We start from the raw sequence: 11,952 nt of genomic DNA, 5'->3' as shown, positions 1-11,952 counted from the left end.
CCTTAGTGTCATGATCAGGGGCTGTTTTCTGAGCTCTTCTGGTCTGTTTTTTGAACTCTTTCTGGGCTGTCTTGATTCTGGTCACTTCTTTTGGACTGTTGTTGGTTCAGTCCCTGGGTGAGTTTGTTGCATAGTTACATAGTGTTAACACGTAGCATATTAACGGCGACACAAAATATCACACATAGGCTAATTTGTGTAGGCATATTTGTGTATTTTATATTGTATACGTATGTATATTTCACATATATATTTCATATATACATATGTATATACGTATGTATATTTCTGGTTCTGTTTTTTTTTTTAGTTTATAAGTGCCTCCTTTTATCATAAATGCCTCATAAACACACGCCACATAGATTAGGTGTACTACAGGAAATGTTTATCTAGGCTATTTGAACAATAGGTTACTACTTAGTTGTTGAGAACACTTTTACACTGTTATTGTTCCATCCACTTTTTCGGTTTCAGTTTTTCAGCTGTACAAATACATAAAAGGCATGTTTCTAAGAAGACATCCTTCACGTGGATCCTTGCAGTGAGGTGTTATCATGATGACGGTGAAACTTCTGGCCCTTCTGCTTTGCCTCTTTACATTTCTGACAGGTAAGAAAATCACCTTTTCATTACAGTATGTCATTAATGGTAGTTGCACAGGTGGAATAATGTGTAAATTTGTTAATTGTAACAGACTTTGTGGTGTTAAATATTTAAAATCCAAAGGGGATAATTATCACCTAATCTACATCTAGTTGCATCAGTTATTAATATTTAAAATAATTAACATAAATTCATCAAATAAATATTCAGTGACTAAGTACATTTACTTTAATTTAAACTTTTCTACATTTCAGCGAGAAACATAATTTTTTAAATAGTTATAACTAGCTCCACCGCAACCAACTGCAACAGTAAAATAATGCATACATCACTATCAATAATCTACTAATGTATTACTCTAAGGGGCCAATATTCTGTTTTCTAGGACCTATTTTTACTTTGTTGTATTGGTACTTTTACCAGGGTATATGCAGGTCTTGAAAAGTCTTGAGCAGCACTGAAGTCATTTCCTTAAAAAATGTTTTTAAAAATGCCATGGAAGGTTTTTATGGTTTTTTGGAAGTATTGGATTTTTTTACAAAGGTCTTCAGTATTTTTTATTGCCTGCTGTAGACAATAACTTTAGTTACTGCCAGGATACCTTTATGCATTAATAAACTAAAGTTGTCACTGTGGATTGTACACACCAGCGGATATTGTTTAGTCAGTGGCATCAGGTCTGTAGTAAACTCTGCGCCCAGTGCTAAACCACAATAGGGCTGTAACTTTATATTTACCATACAAACATGAGAACAATGTCACTCTTCAAATCTAACTCCCAACAGATAATTGTCACAAACTGGTCTAAGTTGAAGAAATTCTCTGATTGGTTGACATCAGTAAATACTTTGATTACAACCCAACCATCCACATTTCAGAGGCCTTGTGAGCATATGTTAATGATATTTTTGATATTTCACTTTCAGTGTCCACAAACCAGTTCATGTTGTGGTTTGTAAAATTAACTAAAATATCTTACACTCTTTTGCAGGTGTGTGTTCCTGGAGACCTCGAGAGATACATGTCAAGGCAGGTGAGCTGGTGGCGCTGCACTGTCCTCGTTACAGAGGGCATAAGCAGGGTGAAACCAAACTATTCTGGACGAGTCACACAAGCCAGAAGACGTATGTGACCAACAACATGTCATCGGCTGAGCTGATGAAGATGGGTGTGCTGATTTATAGAAGGAACCTTGTGATTCTCAGTGCATCTGTCAACCATCAAGGGAATTACTCATGCTCTGTGGGGTAAAATTCAAATATTTCTATAGCCAAACCTTTATCTCTCCACAAAGATAGGTTTGGTGTAATTTGGTTCTTTGCAGTACCAGACCTTGTCAGCCACGAACCAAATGCTACTGAAGTCTGCTGTATTGATGAAAGACATCCGCCGACCTTCCCCAGTGATACCAAAACCATCTGGATGTAGAAATGACAAACTGGCTGAGAAGAAAATTTATATTTCAGGAAGTGGTCCTCAAAGTCTTCATCACTTTAATTTTCTAAGCCTTTGCAAAATGTTTAAAACCTAAATGTGAAATCTTCAATTTTTTTTCATTTTTTTAAAATGACATGACAGGAAGGCCAGCAGCCAGATCTGTTTCACACTGACAGTAAGCGCAGCACAGTCCAAAGAGTATGAGGAGGAGACCCAGTACCCTAAGACATGCTACACACAAGAGTCCTGCAAATTGAATTGCCCTGATGTAAATATCCCTGCTCTAAACACCCCAAATTTGACCAGCAACGGCATCACATGGCGCAAGGTAATTTTACACTGCAGATGTTTGACTGTGAATGAAATTTGATTTTTATAATGAGAGGCTGTAGAGATGTGGTCTGGTAGAGACAGTCTGGTGGACATTTAAGGCTGGTTTTCATTGACTTCCAGCCTAAATAGTCAACCTGATTTTCCATCTTGTAGGAGGGTGAGTCGCTGCCAACCAGGGGTTACTTCAGAAGTGTGGAGGAGAAAGACCGTGGTGTTTACACCTGTACCAGATCTTACCTGTATCACGGTCAAATATATAGCAGGACCTTTACTGTGGCACTTGATGTCCAACCGAAGCGTAAGAAAAAAACTATGGATATGTTTATTATTATTGAAATGCATATGTTCAAATGAAGATGTTAAGAGTTTTCTCAATTTTTTTGCACAGAAATTATGCAAACTGCAGTGATCATGTCACCACACAATAAGGAGGTATTTCATGTAGATTTGGGTGAGTTTCAGTCTTGTAGCTTGGATACACATACAACATTTCTACATTTACTACATTTCTGAATCATTAGTTTTAAATCTTGTATAAATGTTTTTTTCTAGGGTCAAGAGTGGTGATTGACTGTAAAGCTGTTATGTATTCAGACTTTGATGAGGTGTTCTGGTTGAGTGGGGAATCATTTGTGGACAAAAATCACACCTTACCAGTTTTCTACAAGTGCACACGGTAAGCACTGCGCAGACACGTAACAGATTTTCAAAAGTCACATGAAAACTCAATACTCAAGTCTTTACATTATCCTCCTCTTTCATGTCCTTTTCTTTCTTTTCCAGTGAAAGTAACCTTGAAGAAATAAAGATGACAGCTTCTCTGATCTTCAAAAAAGTATCAGAAGAGGATCTGTCAAAAAATTATACCTGTAAACTGGAATCTGTCTACCAAAAGTCAAGCTTTGTCACCATTACTCTGGCCCAAAGAAGTCTGTAGATAGATAAACAGAACTTTGCCTTTACTATTGTATATGGTTGTTTCCAGCAGTGTTTTGCTCAATCTATTACTTAAAAGCTCAGACCACTTTTGAGAGGTATTAAAGTTTAAGTTGATCTCTACCAGTTTACCACTTTTAACAAGTTTATTTAATGTTTCTATTAATCTCTCCATTTTTACCCTACAACTCACCCTTCCTGCATTTCCCTGGCTGTCAACAGTGTGGGCACCGTGATGGTGATGCTTGTGACAGTAGTTATATATGTGAAGTTGAAAACTGACATCACTCTTTTCTTAAGAGACACTCTTGGCTGCTAAGGCAGCACCTCAGGTGAGATTCATAGGCCAGTGTTTGCTCATAAAGTGTAAGAACATGATGATGAGCTGATCTGATGTTTTTCTGCCACCTACTGGAACAAAACTAGTAAGTGCAGCTTCAAAGAATGGCTCTCCTTTGAAAAACAGAATACACTGTGTTGCCATAGCTAAATGAACCTTTAACTTTCAAAGTTGAAGGGAAATGAATCAGTAACAAATATGATTTCTGATTAATCAGGTGAGACAAAAATACACTGATTCCAGCCTCTCAATTTCTCAGTATTTGCTAGTTTTCCCAGTTTTCTATGATAATAAAGGGGCAATCTTTGTGTTTTTGACTGTGGGTCAGACAGAAACATTCTATATGTTAACTAGGGTTTCAGGGAATAATTGTGGGTGGGTTTTTTATTATTATTTGTATTTTTACACACTGAACAATCAATCAGTTATTAAATAAAATATGTTTTGCCCTACTGAGAGTGAACATATTTGTTGTTTGTTGTTGGCAGGAAAACCTGTTTGAGGTTTTCTGTGTGTTAATGGCATCAATTTGATGGAACACAACAAAAATTGAGCTCAACAGAAACTAAAACAAGGAAGATCTTACAGCCGGGTTGAGACTTGTGTGTTGCTACAGGTCGATCCAATTTGCGATTTAAATATGTGATCCTAAAGATTTCTAAAAACTGGCATTGTTTTTAGGCTATAAGTAATGTGACAGTCAGTCACTAATGACTGAAATCTGCAGTCTGATTTCATGTTGCACATGGTGTAAGTAGTTGGTCACACAGCAGGGCACAGTGAAAAAAGTCTGCTACCTTGCTAAGGAGTTGGAGCTGTGCGACCTGTCACCTGTAGCTCTCTGTGGCTGCTCTCTTGCTTCATTAATCCCTTGCTTTTTTGCAGGGTTTGATTTCATGAAAATCTGGCCACTTGGCAAATGTAAGTCCAGTTGTCATTCTGGTTTACCTCTGGTTTTGGTCTCCTTTTTGCTGCTAAATGCTTTACTTTCTTCACCAGCTTTCTCTGCCAGCTTATGAATGCAATGCTGCCATGTGATAAAGTACTCTTATAAAAGAAGAACATAGAACATGTGACCTTTGCATGCGCCTTGTAAGCTCAGATGGAAATTCCACTGATTTTGCACATAAAGGTCACGTAATGCTGTAATGGGGAGCAGTTGGTGAAAACAGTTGACTAGTCTGCTGTGGAGAAGCTTAGTCAGGTCTCTGAAACTAACCCCTGATCATGCCATTAATGAAACAAATCTATCTTTTGGATTAAGGAAGTGTGGGACCCAGTGCTTTTTGGAGCTTGACCTATACTTAAGATTATAAGTACGGTTATAATAAGGAAGGTCATTAAAATACTGCTCACATGTACACACTGATTTTTTCAGTAATAGTATTTCATTAATGCATTCTGTATGTGATAAATATAACACTCTGAATGGAACCATATTGGATGTAATATACGCATAATATTTTTGTTTTTGATATTTATGTATCATCCTTTTAGTATTGTATCCAAAGCAAATCTAAAACCAATCTCTTTCTGATCCATCCTACTGCAAGATTCAAATCTAAACCAGATGCCATCCTCCCTCTCTTCTGCTTTTATTCCATTCCCCTGTTCTCTTTACCCTTTAAGCATTCTTTATAAGGGTCCCTGTTTTTTGGGCTCACCTGCAGCCAGTGGCCCCTGCTTTAAATCCAGAGGTGGGTCATTGGATTATTGTCTTGTTCTACACTTAGGAGATTCAGAGGGTGTTTACACTGCAGCAACAATGTCACGCTATTCCTCAAGTTTCACTTTCATCACGTCACATCACTGCAGAGAAATGCACTACTGCAATTCAGCAAAGCTATGTGGGGGGCTGTTCCGCCAGATCACACTTTTGACAATTTTGCTGATCGTTTGGTGTGCAGTGCTGCAGGCTGTCATGATTGTTAAAGTACTTCTAGTCACTGTGTTTTTGCTCCTTACATCAAAATCAGGTAAGACAATTTTACATTATATTTAATTTGGTTACAAAAAAAGAGATCCACACAATGCATGTCTCCATGCAAAAAACAAGAAAAAAGGAAGAAGAGGAAGAGCCACTGATTTAATCCAAGGAGACATGGGCACACAAAAACATACAATGAAGTACATATTCAACTACAAATCGCTTGTAACACAGCATAATGTATAGTAGAAAGCAAAAGCTTTGATATGAGATGTTTACTGAAGTAAAAAGAAACATTTCAGCATTAAAAAAAAATCTAAAAGTACCAAAAGTAAAAGTACTTATCTTATCCTATAATAATACATCACAATCTATTCAGTGATTGTACTCTGTATTTTAAGTCTGAATCCACAAAGTAACTAGTGAATTAGCAGATAAATATAGTGGAGTAGAAAGGACAATATTTGCTTCTGAACTGTTGTGGAGTACAAGCATAAAATGGACCTAGGTTACCAAAGTAAAGTTCAAGGACCTAAGAATCATGGTTAGATTACTTGAGGAGCTAGTGACTAACTACTTACTTACTTTCTATCACTATCTATTACTGTAAAATTGGTCTGGACAGAAATATTAATACGGCTTATTTGCATAGTGATCCTGGCTGCCACAGAGTAGAATGGCACTCAGTGGAGTGTGTACTTTTGCCATGGCCAGTCAATCCTTCATGTCTATCCAGCTTTTCCAACAGAAAAAAATGAAGGGAAAATGAAGTAATCTGATAATAAAACTGACTTGTCATAGAGAGTACAACTCTCTGTGTAAAGCGGATTCATAAATATATCTGATTTATTTTTTTTTTTTTACATCAAGATCCAGCCATTATTTCCTTTACCTGGATTCAGATCAAAATCTAATGTCCCATGTTCCATCCATCTATCAAGTTTGGCACAAATCAGTTCTTTACTTTTTGTGTAATCTTGCTGACAAATAAACAAACAAAGCAACAAACAGACACAGATGAAAACATAACCTCCTTGGTGGAGGTAAAACAGTACAGACTGTTGTTTCTAAGCTACACCAATGTAAAATTACATCCACTAACATTTTAAATACATTGGCACTTCTCTTCACAAATCCTTCCTTTAATACACTGACAAGTGACAGTTACACCCATTTTCCTTCACACTGAAATTGCAAGACTGATAAGCAGAAACTAGGATGTGGTTAAGAAGCCCCACACCGCATTCATAGCAGTTGCCTCCTTTGCTGAGAGTTAGAACTGGAACAGATTACTGTGATGGTCTCTTGAATGGCTTTGGATCTCCAAAAGAACATGCAAACGGCTAACTCATTTTGCTACAGGTCAACCAGGTCTATTAATATGTTGATTGACAGTGACATAAATCAATCAGTTTTTGTGCAAGTCTAACTTAAACTTTGGGCAGGATGCCAGCGTTCCACTGGTACTTGTTTTAACCAGCAACATTTCCGTGTGATACAATACAATAATGACATTTTTGACATGTAGTTGATATGTAGCTTTTCACAAGCTAGTCCATGGTAAAATTTTACACACAACTATCTGTAGTTTTAACATATCTGTTTTGCTAGTTTTACTACAACTAAAAATTTTGTGACACTCTTTCACAGATGTGTGCCATCTGAGACCAAAGGAGAGCTGTGTGAAGGCAGGTGAGATGGTGGTGGTGCAATGCACCACCACCAGTCGTAATGGTAATGATAAACCTATCTGGACCAGCGATACCACTCAGAAGATGGATCTGACCAACATGTCATCAGCCGAGCAGAGGCAGATGGGTGTGCTGGTTCATGGGATGAGCCTTGTTATTCTCAGTGCATCTGTAGATCATCAGGGGAATTACTCATGCTTCCTAGGGTAAAATCCTGTCAATCCTACAATGATCCCAACTTAGTTTTTTATTTCCTAATTTCACAATGTTTCCTTAGCACATCAAACAAAATTCATTTGCATTGTGTAAACTTTTATGTTTCAGTCTGACAGTGTACAAGAGTTCTCATACAGTACACATGCTAAGCACTTTACCAGTAGCACCTGCACACCTTCCTATTTGTTTTCTAATCATCCAATCTGGGTGGCAGCAGTGCTATGCATAAAATCATACAGGTCAGAAGCTTCAGTTTATGTTCACTTCAAACAAAATAGTGTGATTTCAGAGACTTTGAGTGTGGCATGACTCTTGGTGTAAGACAGGCTGGTCATCTGGGACTTTCACTCACAACAGTCTCAGAGTGGTGTTAAAAAAAAAACATCCATCAAGACATCAACAGGGTGAATCCATAGACCCAACCTGCCCAGTGTAATGATGTGGGGAATGTTTTCTTGGCGCAGTTTGGGCCCATTAACACCAGTCAGTTATGGGTTTAATGCCACATCCTATCTGAGTATTGTTCCTGACCAATATGCCTTTATGACCACAATTTACCATATTGTAATGAATACTTCCTGCATGATATTGCACCATGTCACAAAACAAAAGTCGTCTCAAACTGGGTTCATGAACATGACAATTAGTTGAGTGGACATCAATAGCCTCTCCAGTCACCAGATCTGAATCCAACAGAACTCGTTGGGGATGTGGTTGAATGAGAGATTGGTGGCACAAATGTGCAGCTGACAAATCTTCAGAAATTGTGTGATGCAATGGTGTCAACATGGACTAAAATCTCAAAGGAAAGTTTACAACATCCTTTGGAATCCATGCCACAATTAGTACCGAGTATTACATGTAAGTGCATTTTTAATCTGTCAGTCAGCCAGGCAAGTCATCCAGGAGATATCTGCAGTAGGCAGATATCTCCTGGATGACATGATACCCGCTTTCACTGGTATAATAAAGCTAATACAGCAGCATTATGTCTCTTTAGAAATTGCGTCATTGCTAGTTGTCTCCTAATATCTGTCTCATTATCATGCAGAGGGACACATTTAAGTACATGGATGTGAAAGGTGAATTTGTGGATGTACTGTGAAATAGAAAATGTATGTTTCCTTTTGTTTCTTTTTATGAGATTACAGTATTGGATAACTGTATACACAGCCAGCTCGTAATGGCAGAAACTAGCCACATCCAATGTCAGTGTAAGCCTCCTTTAAAGCCTGCATTTTAAGACCAAACATATCTTGATGGTTTGAGAAAGATGTCCTGTCTCACTGGTTTCTTCAAATTTTTTGGCACACTGGATAAGAGGAAAATTTGTGTTGTATTGTACTGATAATTAAAGCCTTCTTTACTTTCCCATCCACAGTGAGTGGCTGCAATTGAAATGTAAAGTGAAAGCTTCATATTTACATATGATTTTTTTCTTTAATGACATGACAGGAATGCCAGCAGCCAGGTCTGTTTCACACTGACAGTAAGCGCCGCAGAGTCCAAAAAGTGTGAGGAGGAGACCCAGTACCCTAAGACATGCTACACACAAGAGTCCTGCAAATTGAATTGCCCTGATGTAAATATCCCTGCTGTAAACACCCTGAATTTGACCGACAACGGCATCACATGGCTCAAGGTAATTTTACACTGCAGATGTTTGACTGTGAATGAAATTTGATTTTATAATGAGAAGCTGTAGAGATGTGGTCTGGTGGAGACAGTCTGTTTTAAACAAATTGTCGTTACATTTAAGGCTGGTTTTCATTGACTTCCAGCCTAAATAGCCAACTCGATTTCCCACCTTGTAGGAGGGTGAGTCGCTGCCAACCAGGGGTTACTTCAGAAGTGTGGAGGAGAAAGACCGTGGTGTTTACACCTGTACCAGATCTTACCTGTATCACGGTCAAATATATAACAGGACCTTTACAGTGGCACTTCGTGTCCAACCAAAGCGTAAGAAAAAAAACTATGGATATGTTTATCATCATTGAAATGCATATGTTCAAATGAAGATGTTAAGAGTTTTCTCCACGTTTTGCACAGAAATAATGCAAACTGCAGTAATCATGTCACCACACAATAAGGAGGTATTTCATGTAGATTTGGGTGAGTTTCAGTCTTGTAGCTTGGATACACATACAACATTTCTACATTTACTACATTTCTGAATCATTAGTTTTAAATCTTGTATAAACTGTTTTTTTCTAGGGTCAAGAGTGGTGATTGACTGTAAAGCTGTTATGTATTCAGACTTTGATGAGGTGTTCTGGTTGAGTGGGGAATCATTTGTGGACAAAAATCACACCTTACCAGTTTTCTACAAGTGCACACGGTAAGCACTGCACAGACACATAACAGATTTTCAAAAGTCACATGAAAACTCAATTTTTGTCTTTACTTAATCATCCTCCATCATGTCCTTTTCTTTCTTTTCCAGTGAAAGTAACCTTGAAGAAATAAAGATGACAGCATCTCTGGTCTTCAAAAAAGTGTCAGAAGAGGATCTGTCAAAAAATTATACCTGTAAACTGGAATCTGTCTACCAAAAGTCAAGCTTTGTCACCATTACCCTGGCCCAACACCAAAAAGGTTTGCCTAGTTGTACTTTTTGAGGTATTTTTGAATGATCATCTTAATAATTTTAGTCTCTCCATTATTACCCTACAGCCCACCCTTCGTACATTTCCCTGGCTCTCAGCATTGTGGGCATTGTGCTGGTGATGCTTGTGACAGTAATTATATATGTGAAGTTAAAAATTGACATCACTCTTTTCATAAGGGACACTCTTGGCTTCCATAGCAGCAGCTCAGGTGAGATTCATATTTTTGGCTATTTGTTCCATTTTAACTAACAACTTATATTTAAGAGCAATGTATTTGTGCTTTTTTGAGGTGGGCTCTAGACAATATGACAGTAGTTGACAAAGCTGTTGTGGTTTGTTGTTGTTTCAGTAGATGGAAAAAACTATGATGCCTTTTTGATGTCTTATGAGAGCCACACAGATGCAGGACTAAATGCTCATGACAGAAAATGTCTGGAGAGTGTTTTGGAAGACAGGTTTGGTTACAATCTCTGTCTTTATGATCGTGACATCTTACCAGGGGAAGGTAGGTATTTAAGATGAACTTTGAAATAAATTTTAGTAAAAAATATTAATGATGTAATGTATAATCCAGACTCTGGTTGGTTGCAGCTGTGGCGAAGGCAGTGCTTGACTGTATAGAGCAGAGCAGGGCGGTGGTTTTGGTTCCCACCTCGGCAGATCCTGGACTAGGGTCTGGCCTACTGAGTGCCATCCATGAAGCCCTTGTGGAGCGGCAGACTCGCTTGATTTTCATCAAAACTGAGACAACAGAAGTGTCAACTTCAGGTTCCTTATCTGAAGCCTTACAGCTTCTTAGTGAAGCTGGAGACTGCGTCACCTGGAAGGGTAAAAGCTCCCTGCCGCCCTCCTCCTCTTTCTGGAAAAGGCTTCGCTATTACCTACCTGCCTCGCAGCATGCACCAAAAATAAGGATTTTATCACAGACAAGCCAGGATGTTATCTCATTGTAAAATGTTTAGCCAAGTTGAAATTAATATCCTGTATCATAGCTGAGTGTCTTAATTTCTCTATGTAACATCTTGTAGTCTTGAAAACCTTCCTTTTTTTAGGAATAAAACTTCTTCAGTAAGACAGAACACTGACACAAGCAACTTTTCCTGTCAGTTTCAAAGACCTGTATAGTATGTATGAAAGTAATGTGAAATGTAAAATTACTTTGTGCTATTACATGAGCCTATACATCATCACATCATCCTATATATTGTAAATACTGACATATCCATAATTGTCCATCTTGTGTGTACTCATTACAGTTGAAATGTTGCTTTATATTTTATATGCTAGTTTCATATTTCAGTGGTTTAACTGGATTTTCCTAATTTATCATAGTACGATTTTTAACTTTGTCCTCTTTACCCGGATTAATAGCTTTGCTGTCACTGTCATACTACTCTTCATCCTCAGTACTCATTTCCTCTTTCATTGCATTTACTGCAGATGTGCTACTGTGATGCCCTGGGGCAAAATATGTTTCAACTATTCTTAATAATTAATGATGTTTAATACCTGCCTTAATTTTTTTCCCATTAAAAACAGTAGCAATTGTGACCAGAATACAGCTCTACAAATCCTTTCAGCCTTTTTTTAAAATCTTAATCTTATTCTTTTAGTTTTACAAACTGTCCTTTCAGTACACAGACCTGTGTCTTAGTGTAGTTGTGTCTCCCTGCCTCCTTCCAGTTTTTATCCAAAGCTAGGCTAAATGCATCTATTTCCAGCTCTGTAACTAGATTGATATCAGTTTTCTTATCTCTAAGTGAATATGCTTATTTAAAAAAAAACAAGTTGAGCTCCTTTAACAGGCTGACAGTAACCCTTCAGTTAAGCTTTCTGTTCTATCTGGCACGTTTGCAGTTT

General features: G+C 37.8%; 1 protein-coding gene across 1 annotated transcript; it reads left to right on the top strand.

The window, feature by feature from the left end:
• Positions 1-474: 474 nt before the first annotated feature.
• Positions 475-11,663, top strand: LOC121184670 (interleukin-18 receptor 1-like). Its single transcript, XM_041042525.1, has 17 exons — positions 475-609; positions 1,595-1,850; positions 2,182-2,368; positions 2,527-2,671; positions 2,762-2,824; positions 2,926-3,049; positions 3,157-3,306; positions 5,279-5,625; positions 7,227-7,473; positions 8,939-9,125; positions 9,298-9,442; positions 9,533-9,595; positions 9,698-9,821; positions 9,927-10,078; positions 10,157-10,300; positions 10,445-10,597; positions 10,684-11,663. Exons 1-17 carry the CDS (start codon positions 555-557, stop codon positions 11,043-11,045), a joined length of 2,904 nt encoding a protein of 967 aa, XP_040898459.1. The 5' UTR covers positions 475-554; the 3' UTR covers positions 11,046-11,663.
• Positions 11,664-11,952: the final 289 nt, after the last annotated feature.

Source organism: Toxotes jaculatrix, chromosome 1 (genome assembly GCF_017976425.1).
Source record: "Toxotes jaculatrix isolate fToxJac2 chromosome 1, fToxJac2.pri, whole genome shotgun sequence".
Lineage (NCBI taxonomy): Eukaryota > Metazoa > Chordata > Actinopteri > Toxotidae > Toxotes > Toxotes jaculatrix.
Note: the sequence above shows the minus strand (reverse complement) of the source record. Positions and strands in the feature narration are given on the sequence as shown.

Excerpts from the sequence above, each read along its gene's own strand:
- LOC121184670 (XM_041042525.1), top strand. The coding sequence starts at position 555 with ATGATGACGGTGAAACTTCTGGCCCTTCTGCTTTGCCTCTTTACATTT. Across the intron at positions 2,672-2,761 it reads ACTTGATGTCCAACCGAAGC|AAATTATGCAAACTGCAGTG; the intron begins GTAAGAAAAAAA and ends TTTTTTGCACAG. Across the intron at positions 9,596-9,697 it reads GGTATTTCATGTAGATTTGG|GGTCAAGAGTGGTGATTGAC; the intron begins GTGAGTTTCAGT and ends GTTTTTTTCTAG.